This window comes from Rhea americana, unplaced genomic scaffold (genome assembly GCF_003343005.1).
Source record: "Rhea americana isolate MKP2758 unplaced genomic scaffold, rheAme1 scaffold_109, whole genome shotgun sequence".
NCBI lineage: Eukaryota > Metazoa > Chordata > Aves > Rheiformes > Rheidae > Rhea > Rhea americana.
The window spans coordinates 1,438,551-1,461,839 of NW_028185139.1; the positions used below are offsets into that span (position 1 = coordinate 1,438,551).

The following is a 23,289-nucleotide window of genomic DNA, read 5'->3' on the forward strand; positions in this document are numbered from 1 at the left end:
GTCCAAATTCCCTCAGCAGGGCTATCTGCACCATGCACTGCTGCGAGCCAGTCAGTGCCTTTCCCCAGCACCAGCTAAACCATCACTGTCACCAGCTAAACCAGAACCCACCGCAGCAGGGAAGACTTTAAAGCAGGCGATCGTCTCTGAGGACAGACTTTTCCCCACTGCCTGAGAAAATGCGGCTGCTGCAGTCAGCAGCAGGGCTACCGCTTCCATGCAGAGAAAACCCAGCTGCTTCGCCTTCGGAGTCACCAATAGATYGGTACGGACCTGCCACCAGGAAGGCAGCAGCTCACCTGCTTCAGCATAGCCGGAAGAATATTGCCTCGGAGCAGCCTTAAAGGATACATCTAATAGGTCAACCATTATTTTGCACGTCTCAATACTAAAGCCATCCGATTTAATATCCTGGCCTGTAAAGAAAGAGCCAAAGGCAGGGTTACTGTTGCATGCTGTACCACACCACCTTCCTAAGTAGCTTGGGAAGTCTAACTACAGTGTGTAGTGAAAATCTTCTACATGAAATCTTCCTTTGGGAAGAGGYGTTCTGCTGCACCACTGTCCCAGGCAGGGCCGTATCAGCGCAGCGAGCAGCGGCGGATGCCTGCCTAGTGGTCCGGGAATTACTGGTATCATCTTAAGCCTTTGGGAACCAGCAAGTCCCTAATGCAACAGGGCCTGCACACTGTGGAGATGCGGCACCCGCCCAGCTGCAGGCAGGAGAACTGCTGCCAGAAAATCCTAGAGTTTCCCTCAAACGCTGGAAGAGAAACAGCCTTATGTTGCAGAGCTGCCCCTTTTGAGGTAAGACACCGCTTCTGGTCCTTCTCACCGGCACTGCAGGGGGGCAAAGTTTACCCCCCCTCCAAGCGCTCTAGTCAGGATTTGCAGGCAACAGAGAACTTTAGGTGGGAGGGCACACCAGCAAAAACTGCCGGGCTCCCTGCAACCGGGGGTAAGATGGTTCTTGATTTGCACAAAGAGCTGGCTAATCAGCAGCCTCCTAGTAACTCTCAGGCAACGAAATCTAGGGTGGAAGTTAGCTGGGATGTTTCCCCAAGCAAACACCCCAATCACTCTGGTTTGCACGTGTGCTACAGAAGCACAGACAGATCAAGCACCTTTTGTCTGCCAACAAAGACAAGGGTGGACTTTTGTGGATAACATGGACTTCTGAGCCCCTGTGGCAGTCAACAGGAGACAGCTTCATGCAGGGGAAGAACATCAAATCAAACCTGGTTACAAATAATACCCAACTGTTAATTGGTTGGTGCCCACAGATGCTGCCTGCCTAAGATTCCACTGTGGAAATTACGGAAACTTCTCTTCAAGCTCGAGCACTTTTTAATGGAAGGGAAAATAATCCAGTGACAAGGTCTGAACGACTTCACTGAAAAACGCCAGGAAGCCCAGAGATTTGAAGTTCCTCCTCCTGGTCAGGGACATCCGAGACCACTGGCTGTGCCTTGGTCCCCACCTCTGAAAATGGGCAGCTGATGGGGGTGAGGGGCAGCAAACTGCTCAGCAAGACGAACCACAAAGCTACAAGTTGTTCTGTCATAGCCTCACATTATTTCTCTTCAGAAAAAAGCTGTTCTCAGATACAAGCTATTCTTTTACACAGTAGATTGCTTTTTTTTTTTCCTCAGACACAAGTTTTTTTGGCGAACAAATTTCTCGTTTAAAATTCTCTTCACCTACGACAGCAATATGACCTCCAGGTCCCTCAGCTAGCCTGGTGCAGGTTGCCACAGCACTCCTCTCTCCAGGCAGGGAGGTGGATGCACAGGCAGACTCTGCAGCTCCACAAGTCGAGATGCTAACTATAGTTCCCGAGGAATACGCGACAGTAGGATGCCTGGTRACTGTCACTTGCAGAGTACTTTTAGTTGGCCTCCACGAGGCTTATAGTTGTTGCCTATAGTTGCTTATAGTTTGCAGAAATAGCAGCAGGCAGTTTGTCCGATAACCTGAGCACCAACTTATTTAACATTTCATGTCAAGTTTGAATCCTGAATCATTCAGCATGAAAGTAGCAGCAATACTTTCCCCAGTCCATTAATCAAATCAGTCCATCTTCATGTCAAACAATGCAAACTGTCGGATCCTGGGATACCAGGCATCCATTTTTACCAGGAATCCATATGCACCCTGCCAAAGCACACGTCCTGTAAAACACGCCTTCAGCGCAGGCGCAGCCTAAGCATTTCTGCAACCCCCTGAAGGAGCAGGGTACGGGCCCCTGGCAATACAGAGAGGGCAAGCTGCAGGCCTGGAGCAGAGGCCAGGGATCTGACCCTGCCTAAGTTAGTGGTGTGTTCTGTGCTCTTGGAGTCCCACCTGTAACCTGCTAACAGCCAACTGAAGGACAGCTGGAGGAAAGTACTTACGTCTAGCCATGATTTTATTCAAGATATTGCGCAGTTCGAAGGCGGAGATCTCTGCATCCTGTTGAAAAGAGGAAAATAAAATCAAATTTTGGCAACTGGGACTTGTAGACACCATCTCCTAAGCAGCCTCTAGACTCCTTCAGGTGAGTTTGCCAAATCTGAGTATCCCCTGGGAGTTTCTGCCAATGCCTTGCAACGCAAGTCTAGTTTATATGTACGCCTTGTATGGTGCAGGTCGTACCTTGTTTGCAAGTCCTGCCTTTCTACCGTGCCTCCTGGCAAACCCACCTGCACCCCCATAGAGGCCAGTCTGGATACCACTGGACTGCCCACTGGCCCCATGAAGCGGTCAGGAGCTCTCAGCACGTGCTGACGGAAACGCAAGCTCTAAGTTCATCCAGCAGCAACCGCCCAGTGAGGTTTCACTCCGCTCTCTTGGCTGCGCGCTACCAGGGCGGCTGAGATAAGCCTAGGGAGGAGAGGTAACCCAGCCCTCTGTCACCCCGGAGAGGGGCCCACGCACCTCGGCGCGCGCACAGACCGAACGCGCTGCCTCAAGGACATCCCTGCAGAGATGAAAGTCAAGTCCGCAGTTCAAAGAGAACGGAGACTGCTTGCCAGGGGCTCCAAGAAGTCCACAGTATGAGTAAATGGACCACTACACAGATGTCTGCATGCACAATTATGCACATATGTTTGAAATGTGACTCAGCACAGGAATTAAACTGCATACTAGGCAAGAGAGCTCTCTTATCCACTCACCTAGGCTACCAGTAAGACATAACAAAAAATACTCACACTTCCTGCTAGCTGTCCAAAGGTTTTTTTAAAACTGGGTTCAATGTCATCCTCACTGATCTCAGCCTACAAAAGAGAAATGCAGAATACTGAAAGCTGGAATTTTTCTGACAGAGGTGTATTTAATGCATATTCTTGCCTCTAGTAAAAACAATGCAACTTAAATTGCAAAGCTGAAGGTACACAATAACTTTGCTTTGATTATAGTCAGTTTTATTTTCAGGGCTGGTGCTGCAAACACTGTAGGAACCAATATTTTTCTACTGGTTTTACTTAAAAAAACAAAAACAAAGATCAAATTAAGTCTTTATTTTATCCTAAAAACCCCCAAACAACCAAACCCAGAACTTCATCACTGCTGCTACTACTACTGTTGGAGCAGCTGTCTCCACTTACAGAAAAGCAAACAAAATGTAGGTTCTCACCTTGCAAAAAAAAAATCACACGAAGTGATAGACATATAACATGGTGCCTTAAGATGTGAGATTCTCAACTTTGGCAAGACTAAACATATGGGGAGCCACTTCTTACTCACGGAAAAAACACTGCAGGCAAAAACACACACACGGCTAGAGGGAGTCCTAAGCCGGCACTGTTGGTATCTACGTCTGGAGAGCAAAGGGAATTTCCCTTGGCTTCAGTTACTTCTGCAGATAGTGACCGACCTGGTGCCTGGAAAGACTACGTTCACTTGTAGCAATATTGCTTGTGTTGTTTCCATTGTCTTTGCTGGACATTCAGCTATGGGTATCCGAAGATCCGCTTCCAAAGTTCTTGATAACATTTATAGGAAAAGTACTATACTGTGTACTGTGCTGTACTGCACAGGGCACAGGATAATCCAACCCCTATATTTATGACAAAATTATCTCAATTTATAATATTTAAGATTTACCTCTTCAAAATTGGCCTCTATTTCATCATCTATAACCCTAGAAAAAAAATAAAGAGATTGACATTAAAAGCAAAGAAAAAGTCACTTTTCTGATATCTTTACTTAAAGTTTCAGTTAATGAGGAATTCTTTGTATTATGGTAATAATGATGAACATTCAAGTATTTTTCTTGTAATTAGGAAATAGTTATGGAAAACCAGGAAATCCCTCCCTAAGACCCCAGCCTATCTGCTTTTTAAGCTGCAACACATCAGAACTTTTCTCATGGCTTCACGGCTAATTAGCTAGTTCCATTACAACCCTTTCTAATTTTATCAGAGGTATCATTTAGCTGAGCAAGTACCTTGAATTTTTTCCAGCATGACTTTTAAAGGGTGACATCATTTCTCCTGATTAACACGTTCGTAGAAGTCGCAAAACACATACATTTAGCATCTCCTGTACTGCCACCCTCTGGGGTTTCTTGTGCTGTGGAATCCAGCTGGTTACAGCCCAATTACTAGAAACGCCTGCCCAGCCAGAGCTGGGAATAAAATAAACCAAAAAAAGACTCATTCCTTCTTGCTACGTTTACTCAAACTTTCCTCTTTTGCACATAAACAGTTTCTCCATCGCTTCCATTTCCAGAACATCACTGAGTCAAGAAAGTGGAATTAAACACAAAATACCCGCATGGACTCTCAGTCTGGTCGCTCAGGGCACAACTGCCAGAGCGAAGGACGCTTCTCCTTTTAGCCAGGTTTTGCAGGCTTCAGTCAGACTATGGCCAATTCAAAGGCAGGATATAGTAAAGCCAGTTTGTCCAGGGACCAACAAGGACCGACAGGACGCCCCGCACCATGGGGGGTGCCCAGCCGGCTCCCCCCAGCACGGTGCCTCGCGCAGAGTCCAGCTTTCACCCCTGTGCCCGGAGGGGACGACCCTCCGCAGCCGGGAGAGCCCAGGCCCGGGATCAAAGGCTGCCTGTGAACGTGTTCATCGGCCCCCAGGTGGGACCGCCAACCAAAACAACGACAACACAAAAAAACACCCCCCACACACACACACTTTATAGGCTTAAAGGCATTAACAGCACCCACCGCTCTGCCCCGTAGCTGCGCTGCTGCATGCCCCCAGACCCGCACACAGCGCGCCCACGCACGTCCCGAGCTACACAGTTACAGAACAGTCACCTACTTGGAATCGGCATTTTTTTCAGAGAAGACTCGGAGGCAGAAATCCCCATTCTTGTCGGGTTCAAAGGTAGACGGCACGATGATATATTCTCCCGCAGGAAGCTTGAACCGGTTCAACACTTCTCGGAGGTTGATAAAGGTGTTTGACCTCTCTCTCGCTTTGTTTGTCAGGAAAAAGTTTTTGCTCAGATGAACATTCGTCTGGCCAGAAAACTTACGAAAAACAAAGAAACAGAAAACCTCCAGCATTTGCATGTATTTGCATTTAAAAATTAAGAATATAATAGAAATTATAATTAGTTAAGTATGAAAAGATACGTATCAGTTCAACGGAATTAAAAGACAGGAAAAAAAAAAAGCCAAAGGGTATCACAACGCAATASTCTTGAGCTGCAGGTGCAAGTGTATTTTGCAGATCATCTCAGTCAGACATTCAAGCTTATGTTTTACAGATGAATAGTTTGTGAAGGCATCYGGCAGACTCTTAGCACCAACCACCTTCTTTAAAGCTAAATGTTTTACTACTGATATTTCTCTGCTCTCAGGAGACGCTACCACCAGGGCATCTTGGCTCAACTCTGCCTATGAAGGCAGACTGCCTTGAGGCAGTGAGCCCAGCTCTAAAGCCCTTTAAGAATAAAAGGAACATTACACTTTATAAAAACATATTTGGAGTGTAGTATCTTCCAGAGTAAACTCTTCTAAACTGGATTTATCATGATCAGCTACCTCAGATCTAGAAGCAAGTATAAGAAACATGGACTGTCTGGAAACCTTCTCCTTCACAGACTTTTAAGAATGCAAAACTTGTCAGACCTGTTGCAATGGTGGGATAAAAAATTCCACATACAGTGGAAAAAAAGTTAAGGGACTGTAGTTTGAGTTTCTTTTTTATATAAATCATTTTTTGGACCACTAGGGTAAGGGTTGAGCAGCTATCAGAATCAGAATGCTACTAAAACATTCAAAAGGTACTTAAGAAATGTAATTAACAGGGATGATAAAAATTCCTGCTTGGTTAAAAAAAAACAAACCAAACAAAAAAAAAATGTTACAGCAACTTGTGCCGCAGGACGCTCTGCGCATCGCCTCAGGAGCTGTGAGGTGCCCTAGGCACTCTGCACGCACMCTCTCCGGTGCAGGCAGCCATGCAACGAGGTTGCCCTGGCATTTTGCTCAACCTCATTTCTTCCCCCGAGAAGCACCAGCTCAGAGGTGCCGCGGCCCTGCCTTGAATTGCGTATGGAGCTCACTGCATTGCACACACCTCTCTGACCCCTAGGGCCTGCTATTAACTAGCTGCAGGTAGAAACAGGAAAAAATCCAAAGAGTGCTTAAGGAAATGAAAATAAACACTTATTTGGATTATTAGTTGTGTGTCAGACACGAACTGTGTGCAAACCTGAAAAGTAATAGCTGTGTTCTGCAGGAATAGGTATGGTTTGATATGGCTAGAAAAAGACCAGTGAAAGAGCAGCTCTGGCAAATTTCTGCAGTACAGACAGCTCTTACCCATACCAAGATGTTCTCAAAAAAAAGCAAACATGATCCCAGCCCACTTCCAGAATAAACAGCCTCTAACTTTTGACTGTACAGTCATGCTGACTGCAGAGAGTCTATGAAGGAGCATCTTCTTAACAGTTTTTTTCCCCCCAAGACATTCATCTCCAACTCTGTACCTTGAACACCAATTGGTACCACATACCTCTGGGGGCACCTGCAAGGAAATAGGGATAAAGTTATTYGTTTGTTTGTTGTTCCAGGGTTATTTCTTTTCACTGTTGTTTAGAGGGTCCACCCACATGCTTCAGGAGATGCACCAAAAAACCCCCAACACACAACAAAGGAGGGAACTTGAGTGCTGAGCCCATGTCACCCACACTGCTTAATGCTGCCTCAGTTCCTGACTCCGTCCTGGAGTGGCACAGGGCTTKTCCCAGCAGCGTGGGCAGACGCTAGCACAGACGTAGCCAAGCTGATCATGTTTTCCTGCTGACACTCTCCTCTGCAGCCCACTGTGAGACACCCACACAGCTCTCATGATTGGCCTGGGAACAGTCAGTGATATTTTTCACTGACTCAGTTTCTTTATTATTTTTTACCACCTTCTCTTTCACTCACTGACCTCTTCACATTCAGCAGAGGAAGAGGGGCTAAGCAATACAATAATGCAGTTCTCTGTTTCTGTATGGGCTCAGGGGACTTAACTTTGCTTTATAACCTCATTTGCCCACAGGGAGCAGATTCTTTGACAAGCTTTTCCAAGCTGGGATATTGGGAAAGCAAGCAGTTGCACCTATTGCCTACAATTACAGAAATTACAAATTTCTGTAAAAAATTACAAGTCTCAGGTAAAAGCATTATTCCTATTTCCAGCCCCAGTTAGGTGCAGCATCTCTGCTTTATAGCTCTGAACAACATACCTCTAAATGTTTTSGTTAAAGAGTTAAAATAGACATGTTTCCAATACTTTTTGTAGCAGAATGAGTTTTACAGGTGCTTTCGCTGGTTCTGCTACTGGGTGTACTTTCCATGCTAGGGCAAATATCCTAGAAAGCATCATGTGCTGGGTCAAATCCCTACTGTAGCTGCTCTTATTGTGCCTCTTTTTACTACTGCATGATAAATTGCTCTCAGATTGAATTTCTGCATTTCTTAGTTTTTGTAAATACTTTTCTTGCTCCTGTATTTAGAAGCATAGAGCAATATAGGTAAGAAGGAACCTCTACAGGTCATCTTGTCCAACCACCTACTCAAAGCAAAGTCAGTATCAGTTACATAAGATTGCTCAAGACCTTCTCCAGGGTAGGTCTGAGTATCTCCAAGAATTTAGATTCCATAATCTCTCCAGGCACCTCTTCCCRTGCTTGACCACTCTCTTGGTGGAGGATATCTTTTTAAATATCTAAGTGGAATTTTCCTTGTTGCAGCTTGTGTCCAACTGAACTCTGCTGAGTTCTAGTAGAAAGCCCACTCTTACAGAGGACTGTGCAGAGCACCACAAGGACACTACTCTCAAGGCCTCCAGGCTATTTCTCCTGGTAGGCTGCAGAGCAGAGAAGCAGCTAAGAACTGCTCCGCCCAGTTTGCACAGTGAACTTTCCTTTTCCCTTTGTGCACATATACTGCCTTACTTGCCTCATAAATTGCAAAGCCAATGGTGTGCATGTCCTCTCCCATCTTCCTCTGCCTCCTACGGTGTTTCTGAATCAGGCCAATTAGGAAAGTGCAGCCCTTCTCAGGATCGTCTGGATCCCCATCTTCTTCTTCCAGCTTGATTAAGTACTGTGGATTCATCCAGAAAGTGTCTGGAAAGGAGAGGGAAGTAGATTTGTGCAAATTGCTCAGAGCCTTCTTTGAGACCAACTGCACCCCAGCATATAAATCTGTCAGCTAGGACAGATGCAGCTCTGACTTCCAAACTGGAATATGAGAAAGAAAAACTAACACTACTCCCAACCTTCATCTTATCAACTACAGCTGAACCCTTTATCAGGGAGCAACATTTACAGAACATTTGTATTTCAGGACATTGGTCCCAGATGCAATATCCTCTCAGAAAAGCCACGCCAAATTAGCGAGTATCAAGGATATTGAGTTTGTGCTGACACTGTGGGAGATACACGGCTCTCAAGGTTGGCCACCCTCATGCCCACATTGAGACTGCTGCACAACCCCAGAAGAAGAAACAAGCTTTGTGCCAGAGTGCACACCTGYCTGATTGACTGCTGCTTGGAGCAGGCGTCAGAACCAGCCTCAGCCTCCCACGCCCTTAGGGAAAGGGGACTCTGATCACTGTTTCACCAGGGCTACTGCTTTAACCCACTTCACTTTAATCCACTTCAAACACAACTACCTAGATTTAAGTGCCCACAGAAAGAACAAATTAACAGTGACTGGAAGACAAGGTCAGGCAATCCTGACCCAAGAGAGTCTGTGTGCAAATGTGTAACATCACATTYCTAAGGTAATCCAACCAGAACAAAGGTTTCCTCAAAGACTGTAGTGACAGCATGTTCTTACTTGGGTAATTCCTGCAACCCCCTGCAGTGGCTCCTCGCCTCCAGTTCCCATCCAATTTCAACAGACTCCACTTCTTGTACCTGTCACTTGCGAGGGTGTCTGGAGTCAAATTGCAGATCTCAAGGCGRGAGTAATGTCTCAGAAAGTCATTGAATGCCATCCTGTGGGAAGCAATGCCACAGAAAACATCTACTTAGGATGGACAGTTCTTCTGAAAAAACACCTTTTCTATCTTCCCTCTCTTTCACTGTGATTTAGCACTTGAGTTTTTTGGCCAATTAGCTCACTCATCTTCAAGAGTTTGGTGGGAGAAGGTACTTCACGTGAAAAAACTGAGGAAAGGCCAGTTCCTTCAGAGTGAGTGGAAATCCAGTGCTACTTACCAAAATTCCCCATCTTCATGTCTCCTAGTCAGCTGCTCCCGCACCACAGGGTCAACGCCATTCCAGTTTGGGCAGCTGAAAGGCAAACCCACATTAGCTATATAGCAGCAGGTGTCAAATCCTAACGGAGCTGTTCTGACACAGTGATTTCATTTTCTTGCTGTTCTACATGACTGCAATGTTCCATGACATCTAGCTGATAGCAGCTCCAGAGCTTTCAAACTAAAGCATAATTAAGATATAAAGAACTGGAGTATTTGATGCCTCAGGTTTTAAATACCCAAGATAAGGATCAGAAGCAGAGTGCTAATAGCTTGCTTGAGATGAGGCTTTAATTTGGGAAAAGGAAGGCCCCTCAAAAAATAGTGCCCAGCTAAGAAATGAAAAATCTTCCAGCTTTCATTGTTAACAGAGTTTTAATGTCCTTTTAGAAAACAAGTTTTCAGAAGCTTACCACTAAATCCAGGCTGTTAAAAAGGCAGAGACTATACAAAGGCCTGTAGCAATCACTAACCAAATCATTGCATCGGACATGAAGGCAGGTTTCAGTATRAAGGGCACAGCATACCATGAAGCCTACATGGGAGATGGCAGTGATAAATCAATCTTTTTAAACAGCTGAAAGCACCACTACACTAGTGTTGAAGCCAGAACATCATAACCAGATGGGACCTGAAGAGAAATTTCAGGTAGAGAGAAGACAGAACAGCAGGAACGGTAGTACATCTTGCGATAAGCACCTGCTGGCAACAAGCCCTTAACTCACTTGTCGTTCCATTTGCCAGTCCATTCCACTTCCCCCCAAGGATTTCGGATTCTGATCAGCTTTTGTATGCTTCCTCTGAAGTTCACCTGATGGGTTAGATGGGTTTAGTTATCCAGGGGCTCAGCACTGGGCTTTATTCCACCTTTCTTAGGAGCTAAAGGATGCAGTAGAGTAAATATTTGAGCTRTACATGAGGACATAAACACAAATGCACACTAACTCATCTGGTCCAAAATGCGTAAAGCCAACTGTTTTTGAATGTRTTCTAATCACTCAAGCATGCACAGATGTTTACACTGTGCACARATCAAAATTCAGGACAAAAAATGTCCTTCTTGTGTTGCTTAAAAATAATTCTGATAGGATTTCAACCAGAGGAAACACAAAGCTGCTACAGTGCCTCCAAAAAGCATGTACAAAAGAGTATTTCTCTAGAGCTGTCCAGTACACATCAACCGTCCCTTCACATTCAAATGCTTTTTCTTCCCTCCCCACACGTGATCTGAACGGTGCCCATTACAAGAGATGGGACGCTAGGACTGCCTGCAGTGAGGACTGCCACAAACTCTTTAATTACACAAATGCCCACAGCGCAGCAATGTCAGCCCTGCCAGAACAGCACCTTCTTGCACCATGAAGAGGCACTAGCTTACTATCTACTGATCTCTCTTCACACCAAGTCCAGTCCAAGCAAAGCTTTACAGGTTTCCATGAAAACTACCGTTACTTATGGGGAACTAATGGCACAACTAATGGCACATTAATCACAGGGAACTAACGGCACAATCACACTTGTTTGAGAATTAAGGTCAGCAAACTCTTTTACTACTTTTGCTGTRAGAAGAGGGCCAACTCCAAACACACAAACCTGCCTATGAGCACCATCCACTTCAATACAGTGTGCCAGAGGCTGCCCACTCACTACATTTCACTCTGAAATTTCAGAGTTATTTCAGAAATAGWTATTGGTGAGATGACCCAAAGTCCATTACACATATACAAAAATTCCATGATCCGTCTGCTTTTTTTCTGTTTTCACTTGTCTTACCATTACCAGATACCTATTCTTGGCTAAATATCCTCTTTTAAACACTGTGTTCAGCCTAAAGGCATTGTTTGGTGGGCATTTAAGGGATAAGTGTTTTTTTGCTTGGTAYATCTCACACATCTTGTGCATTGTCACAGTGCCAGCCACTGTAGTTAAAAACAAACAAAAAACCTAAAAAACAAATGTTAAGAGGCCATGTAACCACCAGAGGGTAGTATATCCTCTGCACAGAGCTTCTCACAAGAGAGGTCACAGGAAACAGCAGGGAGTGCTCATGAAAAAAAGGGATTTTTTGGTTAAAACTTTAAGTAGTCACATTCGTATTTATCCAAAGTGTGAACTGAAAACACACAAAGTAACTAATTTTTTCTTCAAAAAGGGAATAGAAAACTTGACTCTTTAAAACAGGCAAGACTGAATAGYGGAGTATGACTGAAGAAGAATCTGTTGCTGTCATCCCCCAGGGAGAGACTGTGCAAAGCTTGCCGCGTTTCCCCCCTTTTCTGCTGAGCACTTACCTCTTCGGCACCTGTAACAGAGTATGCATGTCCTTTGACCAGCTTCTGGGAAGTGACTGCCTCTGTCTCTGCTGCACTTGTAATCTGGGAGTGCAAAGAGAAACTCAGTGTGCATGACTTCCTGCAAGCCAGGGAATTTAACAGGGCAAAGYTTTCACTGGCTCACTAGGAGGCTGCAGAGATGGTTTCAGTGACCACACAGAAGCAATGGGAGCAATCTGTGCAGCAGAGCAGRCAAAGCAGATGGCAACATATGTGGCAGAGCTGGACCCATGGTCATGACGGGGTGCACACTAGAAGCTCTGTACTGCTAGCAGCCGAGAAGCTGAGATGCCTCCTGGCTCTGAAAAACTCTTGTGGATCTCAAAATGCTGTATGAAGGGAATACACATTTATGAACTCTGTGTTCTCAAGGGGACTGGGAGGAACACACAAGGGACTGGTCTGCCTAGGAGTAACTAGGGATCAAACCCAGGTCTTGGGAGCCTCAATCAAGCGCTTTAACTATTGAGTCAAACTATGTCCTTCAACTCCACAGTGGGATGGGAGGGTCCCCTTCCTTTCCCCAGCACCGCCATGCCAGGTGCTACCATTCACAGGAACGTGGGAAGAGCCTACACATTTGATGCTGTTCATGCCTGAAGGCATCGCCCTTGACCTTTTTAGTGTGTATTACAGTACTCCGGACAATCTGGCCCAAAAGTGCTGAAAATAACTTCCTGCTAGAAAGTGACTGCTTGACTCTTGCTCTAAAGCTACTTAAATCTGCATGAAACATGTTTGTCATTGCCTTTCCATCATTTTAGAAAGCACAGGCTTGAAGCTAAACAAAACAAAATAATAAATAAAGGCAGAGGGTGGGATCAAGCAGGCAGGACTCCTACAGTCTACGTCATGTTCTACTACAGACCCACAGAGTACTTTTAAATGCAGATCTTAACCTCTGCTGCTTCTCTTCTGTCAGAGAAACAGAGAAAAGATTTTTCTGAGGCTGAACTCATTTATAACTATAACTCATTAAGTGTCAGCACCTACCAACAAAACAACATATTTATTTCCCACAGACTTGAAAAAAGACTTTTATCGTTCTGGAGCAAAAATCCAGATGTCAGATTCTTATCTTCATGCAAACTATAAGAATAGGCCTAGAAAATGCCATGAAGTCACATGCTGAGACATATTCTCTCCTTAATAAAATACTTTTCCTGCTGTGAAGCTTCCTTCTCTTGCAACCCTGATTTAACTTAAAAAATGGGAGGAAGTATTTGGGTGTGTATTGTGAATGGAGTTCTTGTAAACAGTTTACCTTCCCTTTAAGCATCTAATCTCCTTTGGGAATACAGAGATTATCACAATAACAACATTTGTACTTGTTTCAGTGAAGCTAAAAGGATGCTGAATAGTTGCAAGCAGGGCCAAAGCACCTCTTTTCCTTACAGTATAGATTCAGGTTTTGGCAACACACGTTTTCTCATACAGCCTTTCAAAGGCCTGGCAGCATTGCAGGCCTCTCTACTTCAGGGAACGACCCTGGTCGTTTTGGAAATTTTGGTACAATTTCTGCAACAAACAGGCTGCTACCTCTGAACATGACTGCAGAAACCATTAGCAGCATTAGAAAGCGTTAGCAGCATCTCCGTGCCTACCAGCGCCTTACAGCAAGATCACAGTGTTCAGCAATAAGCCAGACTAACTCACATCAATAGAGCAGCCAAGGAGAGAGCCTTTTTGAAGTGCCTTCTGAATGATTTTGAAGAGGTTGGGTGGTGCCTTCTGCAGCTCATACCATTCTGCAATTCCACCAGTGAAGTCTTCAAAGCCTTCAGTGGTGGTGCCCCCAGAAAGAGACTCATAGGAGCCATTCAGCCTGCACGAAAGAGGACATACACACATACATGTAATCAGTCTCCCTAATCTCTTCTCTTGCAGACCAGCACTCAATTGTGCAAGAACGTTGCCAAAGCATTTTGCTTTCAGTGGAACCATGACAGTTAATGCCASCTACAAACGGATACTCTCCCAGCTTTGTTTCTTACACCTCTGTACAATGAAAGCCCATCTCAGGCCTAACACRATCATTTATGTAGGTTGCAAGTTTAGTCATATCAATTAAAAAAAATCCAGGAAAACTGAAAAACAAATAATAATAATAATAATAAAAAAAATCAAGAACCAACAACTTGCCTCCCTAGTTCTACACCGTATTCCAATCCTTTTAACAACTATGTGCCTGACTTTTAGCTGATCTGAACTAGCTCAATTTCTTAAATCAATTGAGAATAGTAATGTTTGATGGAAGAATTCCTCTCTGACCATTGTAAAATTGAAAATTCAGATTTGAGCATCTTCACGTTGAATAGACATCTTGATGTGTGGACTGACATGCTACACATACTGAAGCACTGCAGCTGGTATACYATCACACATGCTTAGAGTGGATGAAACTCAGCTTCCTGGACCCAGATGATAAGAGACAACACTGCAGGAACACATTTGCTACGAGAAGCAAGAGCTAGTTTTCTTGGCTAGCAGAAAATATAGTATTGCTGGCTACTGTATTAAGCACCTGTCAACAAACCTTTGCTAAAGCAGCCTTCGTGGGACATCCTAGAAGTTTTAAAGGCTAACAATTAGACTTAAACTTTAATTGCATAGCTGCAGATACTACAGGGAAGAACAAGCACGAGGAGACTGCAAGAGGAGTTCTTCGTCTACAGAAGCCAGTCCTCTCCTTTACTTACTTGGCATAGGCCTTCTCCAGCAGGGCGCTCCAGAACTCGCTGCCCTCCGCCGAGTGGACGAAGAGCAGCTCCCCGTTCTTGGTGGGCAGCCGGTCATCAACCACCACATCCATCCACTCCCCGTACTGCCAGAACTGCAAAGAGAACGTGTCCAATACCTAGTCACCATCCCCTGCCGYGTACTCAGGTCACAGGGACATTTTCCACTAACATCGATTTCCTAGAAGGAAATCCTTCTGGCAGTCAGCTTAGCCTGCACCACACCAGAATCCCTGTTGTCACTTGGATCTGCTGATGGAGGAAGGATCACAAAGAACACCTCCGCTTCTGGTATTTTTGTCAGCAAGCATTCCTCCTTCCATTACCATGCCTCTCCTCGGATTTCTCTGCTTTACATCAGTGTTCTTCAATGTCCCTCAAAATATTCCAGGAAATGCCACACATGTAGGTCTGACCTACCACACACATGTTCCTGGCTAAAGACATTCAAGGGGAGGGCAGTTTTCCACACACCTGGAAGTGGAAGATTCCTGCATAATTATCCTGGAAGCTCTGATCTTTGGGAACAACACGGGCAAGAATTTCTTCATTCAGGGTGAGAGATGCAATAGCTGCCAAGAGCCAACAGTCTCCTGTAAAGATGATATACACCAGAAAACATCAYTGGTTTTGGAGAACATAGGGATTACATATTATTACTTGTATATTGATGGTCAAGACTTCTGAGATGATTGCTCACCTTTCAGAAAWTTAATCACCTTAGCTATTTCAGAAGATGATCCCTCTCATCAGTTTCCCTCTAAGGCAGATCAGCTGTACATATACAACTATTTGGCATCCCCTGCCCCAGAAAAAAGAGAGATAGGTAGAAATGCGCTTTCTATGATCTATCACCACATTTATCATCCATGTTTGGACTATTTGAAAGAAAATCTAATGTTCAAAAATCAAGTATCTAYGGGTTAGGAAACAGCATGGAGGAAAAAGGGAAAGAGCAGGACCTATGGACATGTGCAAGAAYTCCAGTTGCRCAGTTTCCTCTCACAGGATCAATATTTTGGTAAGCAGAGGCTGTTTTCTTTTCCCTCCTCCATGTTTCAWAAATGGTTATTGACTTGCTGTGCAGAGATTTGTCCAAGGGACTAGCTCTCAAAGTTTTCTTGCAAGACTCCTACGAAATCAGAACTCCTTTGATATTATCTATCTCTGGAGGCACTAGCTAGAGCCCTTCTGATTTAGTCAAACATCTAGTCTCTGGCACTAGCCACCAGAGAGTCAGGAAAGGTCTGAAGGCAGGCACTGTTTCCCAGTCCTACGTACCTCTTCACCCTTCGTGGGACTGAGCCAACGTACACCGAGTCTGCGTGCCAGAACCCCCAAAGTACAGGCTGTTTGGGTAGTATTTTTCCACACCATCTCTTACCAAGCAGAGGGAAAGTAGACTGCAATTGCATAAACATTACCTCTATTTTTGGTAATTATTAAAAGAAACAGTTATTTTAATAGCATGATTACCTTTCTGCTCAGCCATGTACCTTCTACAACATATTAGCGAAGTGATTAAAGATTTAAAGACCCAGCTGATCCCCAGACTCCCACAACCCATTGCAAGAAACTGTGTTTCAAAACTCCTCATTACCATTAGCAGATCTGTCTCTGCCTTGCCCTGTAAACACAGGAATTTATACATCAGCTTATCTTTCTCTTCTAGGGCTGATCCCACAAAAATCATCCTGCAGTGCGTGGAGGATCGCAAATTCAAGAAACACAAACCAGATAAAGCTGCTAGAAAGTCAGAGGCCTGCAAAGCAACARTCCCTGCACAGCCAGCTACCTCCCTTAGAAAAAGGGGTCAAAAACTCATGAAGTGAAAGTTTGGGCTCAACAGGGTGGCTGTAAGAAAGTCTCATGGAGTATTAACTCTAAAAGCAGATCTTGAGGGCCACTCTCAAGCTTAAACCCAGTACCACACAGACAATGTTAGGAGGAATGCAGGCAACTTGCAGCTCCCTCCAAGCTCTCCATCCCTTTTGTAGCTGTCCCCTGGCACCAGCTCGCAGGATGACATTTGTTCCACGTTCCTTTCCACATCTCAAAAAAGGTAGAAGATGTGAAATTTCACAATAATTTTCAGACCTGAGATGCTTTCATTATTCTGTAACCTAGAGAGGAAGAAATGAACATAAACTCTCCCTTCAGCCCTACACCTGGCTGCTTGCATGCAATGGAGAAATCATTGTACCAGAGAAGTTTGTCAAACAAGAAAAAATGTTTTTTCAAACAAAAAAAAAAATCACTGTCATTCAGCTCCGATAGATTACAAAGCAATGAGGCTGTTCCCCCTGCCTCCTCTGCAACATCTCACCCTGCAACACGTCAGCTCTTATTACAGTCTCTTTCATAGCACTGAGACCCTCTCTGTTCAGTTGTGTAGCCTCAGCTACCATGGTGCATTCAGAGATACTGTCATGCATGAGAACGGTGCTTGCTGGAAAGAGACTGCGGCCAGAAGATACTGGAAATATGAATAATATTATGGACTAATTTACTATTAACAGTATGACCCTCCATCACCCATTACACGAGGGCTTCAGCACTTAAACCTCACACCAATCCTCCTTCAAGGAAGGACATTACAGAGCTCTGCAAATGCACCGTTAGCCAAAAGGAAACGGGACTTCATCTTCGGTTCTGCGTAATTTGTGCTCTCCTACACACAGTCTGCCTGCACAGAGTGATTCTAGTCATTCTTCATTCTTCTAACAAAGAAGTCCTCAAATAAACCTGATCACGTGGTAAGCATAACACGCCTTTGGAAGAGWGCTCCTAGAAATTCTTTCTATATTGAAATTCCTTGTTTTTAATCAAGTCTCCAGAACAGGCAGTTTCTGGACAAGAGTTGGTGTTCTTAAAGTCCTGGAGACAGTTCTCTGGCAGAAGACARCCCTGGTGCTTTGACTGGGGCTCTTGTTTCAGGTGGTGAGATTGAATTAATATCTTGACTCCTCTCCTTCCTCCTTATTTTGTTTTCTCCCACTGGCACTCATCTAATTGCACAGCCAGTCAATTCATTAATATTGCCAAAAATATAAAAAGTCTTTCTCTTGCCTTACTGAGTTAAAGTAGGTCCAGACTCTTCAAGGTATGCCAGACACTCCGCACAGTGGGAGGAAGACATGAATGTAAACACCCATGTGCACTGGACTAGCAGTTCATCAGAGCGACACACAGCAGTAGCAGCTATGAATTAGCTGCACACCCTCCATTAACACCTCACGACTGCACACAAGTGGGTAGCCCTTGGCCTCTCCATCCAGGCCGCTCCTTTTCTAGCGCCAGGAGTTACTGGTTCCTGGGCCTTCTCAGGGCCCATAAATCTCTAAAAGGAGAAAGCCTAAAAGAGCTAAAATCCTCATTCTCTTCACTGTCCCTCAAGTAGGAGCAACCTCACACTGGGAAGAAATTAGCAAGCCTTAGTGCAACTTTTYGTAGCTTCTACCAAACAAGCAACCTTAAAGCATCCTAAACACCAGTTGCATGAAACAAGTCACACGCACAGAAGCTGACAGGATAACTGGCCTCATCTCAGCACACAGGCCAAATAGCCTACGCAATGTAGAGACTCAAAAGTCTCTTGATTACAGTTTATGAGCAGGGCTGTATATAGGAGCCACACCTGTCCTGTATTCTGGGCTGTCAGTCAGAAACTTTAAGTAGTATCTTGAGTACATCTGTACAGCAACACAAAGGTGCAGCTGCAGCATGGACAAGCTACGGTAGAGCCAAGATGACTTCCCCAGTGCACTGCTCTCAGCCATGCTAGTCACCCTGAAATTATAGTTCAGGCAACATGGCAGAGATTTGCAGAAAACTCAACATATGGAATTGCATCCACCCTTTCCCTTCCATCCTGGCTACAGAAGTTTCTCAYCTCAGAGAGAATACCAGGTTTCTCTGCTGGGCTGTCCCTAGACATAGCCAGATCTGCAGCGAGGATGTCTGTCCTAGCAATCAACACCGCATCCCATGCTCTGTAAGGCTTTTACAGAGAGACACGCAAAACTTGGAGGTGAAGTCTACAACAGTGTCTCTCTAGCATCTCAGACCTATACTAGCTAGACTAAAGCCAGCACAAGTATGCTTATCTGGACTACAAGGACGTCTCCACTTGGCTAGGCAGACACATGCTCTCATTTGCAACAAATCAGATAAACCCAGAAAGACAGCAACTCAACCTGCTCAGCAGAGCTGTGCTTTTTCTAAAGCACAACTGGGTAAAACCATACAGCTCCTGGGCTATAARACAAGGCTGCCAGGCACAGCTGAAGATGTTTTGTGCCTGCTCTACAAAGCAGGTGAAGGTATTTTTCCTCTCAATCGTTCAACCCATACGATACACCTGAGTTCATACAGCACTGCCTTCCTCAACCAGCTAAACTTGACCATTCCAAGAGACCCTGAGAGCATCTGATGTCGGTGTTATACTGACAGAAAAGAACATGCCAAATTAAATTAGGAGAAAATCTGGCTCAGAGAGCAGTTCTCCCACCACTCTTTTGAAGAAATATTAGCATTTCTATTCTTTAAATAATGCAGGCACCAGGAGAGCAGCAGCACAGGAAGAGTAAGTGAATGATACAATGTGACCACATTAGTTTAGGAAGCATCAGTCATAAAGCTAATCAGTTATCTGGATGAAGAGCAYACACCCTTTACATCTTTGGGTCATGTTCCCCCTACAGGTAAGAGGCACTAAAGTTCAAGGAGATGAAACTCCCCTCCAAGTCCTTATGGGGAATTTTGAAAGAATTTACTTTTTAGCTACCCTATTAAGGCAGGCTGAAGAGAAAGGAATARCACACTTTGTCGTAAAAACTTCCTACTGAATATTATGCTAGTTTCTAATGAGAAATTGGTGTCAAACAACTCAGACTTTAACTTGGCCAGCTCTGGGCATGGGCTTCTTSAGGTTAAAAGGCAGATGCAGCGTACATCAAACACACACCACCCTTCGCTTTCCACATTTGAAAATGCAACAGCAGTCAGGGTATCGACTCTTGCTTTCTGAACAGTCATCCCTAGAGGTAGATGTAATTACTCAAAGCCTAGATGAGAACAGATCTTGTGATACTACCTGCAGTTTTAGCTTGCACTAAGAAGGCCTGAGCAGGGTCACTACCAAATAATCTTTTCCTTTAATAGAGAAGGAAACTTCAAGAGTTTCTCGAAGGCTGACAGCACTGTGAGCAAGGCTAGGTTAATCATGGACAGTTTTTGTAAATGTATAATAAAATATGCAGAACAAAGTTAYTGGAAAAGTGGGTATTAGCAGATTGAGTTTATTTATATTAACAGGAAGTAATTTTTTTTTCTTTTTTTCTATCATGCTTCCTGTGTGCTGCTATCTTCTTATTTTATACATCCATTGGTGCATTTACTTTATCTCCACCTGAGAATATCACAAAAAATGTAATTGCAATGCATGCATAAATAGCCATAAAGAGTCTGGCTTAAAATTGGCCATCCTTGGAGAGATGAGAGAGGCAGAACTTCTCACCAAAGCATCTGGAAGTGCATTACTGAAGGGCTGCTCCTCTGGTCGCTACATAGCCCATGCAGGAGTACAAACCTCAAAGGAAGAAATAGTACTTTCAGCCAATCACAAAACTTATCAGTGTTTTGTGTTTCACAAAACATATCATTTTAAAACAATCACAGCTATAGATTAATAACTACATTAACGACTGAATGTATTTATAGTAATAACATGGAATTCCAGGAAGTTATCTGGTTAAAAACAAGATTCTGTAGCAACCCACCTATAGCTCAGCAGTTCCCAGCATGGGAAAAGCATTCATTTGATTTTCTAAATTCATCTTACTACATTTATTGGTTTTCTATACATTTTTATTTAAGGAGGAGACATCTGTGCCTGAACAACAGATGAGAGATACTGTCCTGTGTACGCCCCAGTGTTGTGATACCATGGTGATCTCCCCTCCGAAGAATGTGGTTAAGGGTGAATAAGCTTCCTTTATGCAGTGGCATTGGCTCTTCTCTTCTGTCGTAGTGAGTCACTACATCCTATTTGTTGCCACTCTTAGCCAAATACCATAACTAACTTCAGATCTGATACTGCAAAACTAACTCCAAATGTTAGTTTTTAAAAGCCTCTTCTAAAGAGCAAACAAAACCAAAATAATAGATTACCCAAAGCCCAAAGGGAAGAACTTTGGCGTTTGCAGAGGCTAATAAACTGCTGCCTTGGCAAGGAGACAAGCTATTCCATGCTGATAATCAAACAGGTCTCTTACGCATCACAGTTATCATCCAGTACAAAAGTCAAAAACARTCACTGGGCTGCACAAAACAAATTTATAGGCTGCATCTGGCCCAAAAGCTAAAGATCTGGGGCTAAAAAGATTTGTACCACTACTCATTGATGGATAGAGCTGTTCAATGGTACGTGCCATGCAGAGACCTTTGTCTGCYCCAGCAATAAGAATATATGCTTCTGGATGCCTATTTCTGTGGATGTTTTGATTGGCTTAGTAATGACCATTAAACTCCATGGGACATTGGCCCTGTGATCAAAGCTGTAAGTAGGCTATAAAAGCTTTCTATGGAAAAAAAAAGCAACATAATGAAAAATACAGGCTTCTAAGCGCACCTGACATCTCCCAGTGCAACCCACTCTAGAACATCCAATAATGTTATGGGACATCAGTATCTGCACACAAAATTCAAGTAAATAAAGCTTGAAAATGTCTCAATTGTAATGTTGGGGTCAAACTAAGCAGCAGCAGCAATACGCATCGGTACAGCACTGCTATTAGCTTCACTTGAAAAAGTGGTGAAAAAGGATTGATTCAATACAGCCATTTAGTGACTTGATGGCTACACACTAGATAAAAGATCAACAGCACCTAATTTTAATCAACAATTAAACTAACACAGAATATCAAAACCCTGCCCAGATTCATAGGAAGACAGTGTGGCTACTCATAGTCGTAGCTGGTTGCGCCTAAAACAGGGAGACAAAGGAGAGCACTAACAATTTCCTATTCAAACATTGTTTCAGGAGGTAAAAAGAAAACATGCGGTGAGCCAACTCATATCCTTTGGTGGTAACACATAATCTCACGAGAGCATCCAGACTCCGGTCCAAACAGCTGTCGAGAAACAAACGCTTTCACCAATTCAAAGCATCAGCAACAGCAGCTCCACAACTTGAAGGTTAAGCTGCAAATCTTTAATTACAATACTACTGCTGCCACAACATGTGGCTAGAAAAGCTGGAAGCCTAGTGAAGGCAGAAGGAGCTAACTGCCTTCAGAAACAAGCATCTCCGCAAGGGGCTAGCTGTTAAAACGACTGAAATTACAACAGACTGTAATTTTGAGTTGAACAACGCCTTAGCTGCAAAGTTTCACAATAAAAACAAGAGGAAAGATATCCAGTACAAGCGTGAACATCTATTTTGCCAAAGCATTTGTCATGAGACACAAGCCACCGGGCAGAGAGAGGACGCGTGAAGGGAGCTGACCAACGCAAAGCTCGTAGCTCTTTCTTCTGAGAGGGTAACGCAGGCACCGTGCCAARGACTTCACAGTGTACACAGTGGAGCCTACTCCGCACCACAGACGGTGCCGGGCATGAGGACAGTTACATTCACTGTCTGTGGTATTTTGATTTTCAGGGCTTTTCCACACCAACGCTGTCTTACTGTTGAAGTACCAGCGAGGATAACTGTTGAAAGAAATGTTGTCAGCTGCAAGTGAAAGAACTGTTGCAAGCACGAAACATCTGCAATGAGCTTTCCCACCTGCTATATTCTTGTACAACGAAATGCAAACAGCAGCAGCAGGACTAGAAACTAGTAAGCAGCGATACGACTGTTACTATGCTGACAGAGAGCGAACAAGTCCACGGGCTTCGCTCTTCTGCCAGTCCCACCGAGAAAACCCGACAGCGGAAAGAAACACCGCGTTAGTCATGCTTCCCTTCGCGAGGGCCGAGAAACTTTCCTCCGCTGCGCTGCCAGTCTAAACCAAAATCCCAAAGGTTTTCTCTCTGGATAGCCAGACTCGCCCCTCCCGCCCCGGCTTCTTCCCTCGCTCTTCGTAACTTGTTTTTTTCCACACTGCACCGTTAGGGTGGTTTTTTTTTTTGGGGGGGGGGGATCCGCTGGGCGCGGGTGAGCGAGCAAGCCGGGCCGCGCCGCGCCGCGCCTCACCTAGGGCTCCCTGGCAGATGTCCGTGCGGGTCGCTCCGCCTGCCACGAACTGCGGCCGGGCGCACAGCTCCTGCGGGCGACACGGCACGGGCGTCAAACGGCGCCGGGCCCCGCGGCGGCCCCGGCCCCCCGCCCCGGCCCGGCCCCTACCGTGGGTCTGCGCCACACGACGCCCCGCGCCTTGCCGGAGCCCGGCCCCAGCTCCCTGAAGCCGAGGGCGGCGGCGGCGGCCGGGAAGCAGGGGTCCTCGAAGAGCCGCCCGGCCCGCAGGCACTCCCGCCGCAGCGCCGCGAAGTCCTGGCCCAGGAAAGGG

The 23,289-nt window shown here is 44.8% G+C and overlaps 1 protein-coding gene across 1 annotated transcript in view; it reads right to left on the reverse strand.

Annotated features, from left to right (window-relative positions):
• Nucleotides 1-23,285, reverse strand: part of LOC146601154 (calpain-2 catalytic subunit) — a gene marked incomplete at its 5' end in the record, with an annotated part of 29,042 nt that extends 5,757 nt beyond the window's left edge. The window contains 16 exons of the mRNA XM_085311169.1: nucleotides 352-416; nucleotides 2,394-2,451; nucleotides 3,192-3,257; nucleotides 4,087-4,123; nucleotides 5,263-5,474; nucleotides 6,967-6,978; nucleotides 8,400-8,569; nucleotides 9,285-9,445; nucleotides 9,668-9,742; nucleotides 10,434-10,519; nucleotides 12,000-12,083; nucleotides 13,698-13,866; nucleotides 14,741-14,874; nucleotides 15,254-15,372; nucleotides 22,977-23,046; nucleotides 23,127-23,285. Coding sequence (XP_085167295.1) covers nucleotides 352-416; nucleotides 2,394-2,451; nucleotides 3,192-3,257; nucleotides 4,087-4,123; nucleotides 5,263-5,474; nucleotides 6,967-6,978; nucleotides 8,400-8,569; nucleotides 9,285-9,445; nucleotides 9,668-9,742; nucleotides 10,434-10,519; nucleotides 12,000-12,083; nucleotides 13,698-13,866; nucleotides 14,741-14,874; nucleotides 15,254-15,372; nucleotides 22,977-23,046; nucleotides 23,127-23,285 — 1,677 coding nt within the window. The remainder of the gene's footprint in view (nucleotides 1-351; nucleotides 417-2,393; nucleotides 2,452-3,191; nucleotides 3,258-4,086; nucleotides 4,124-5,262; nucleotides 5,475-6,966; nucleotides 6,979-8,399; nucleotides 8,570-9,284; nucleotides 9,446-9,667; nucleotides 9,743-10,433; nucleotides 10,520-11,999; nucleotides 12,084-13,697; nucleotides 13,867-14,740; nucleotides 14,875-15,253; nucleotides 15,373-22,976; nucleotides 23,047-23,126) is intronic.
• Nucleotides 23,286-23,289: the final 4 nt, after the last annotated feature.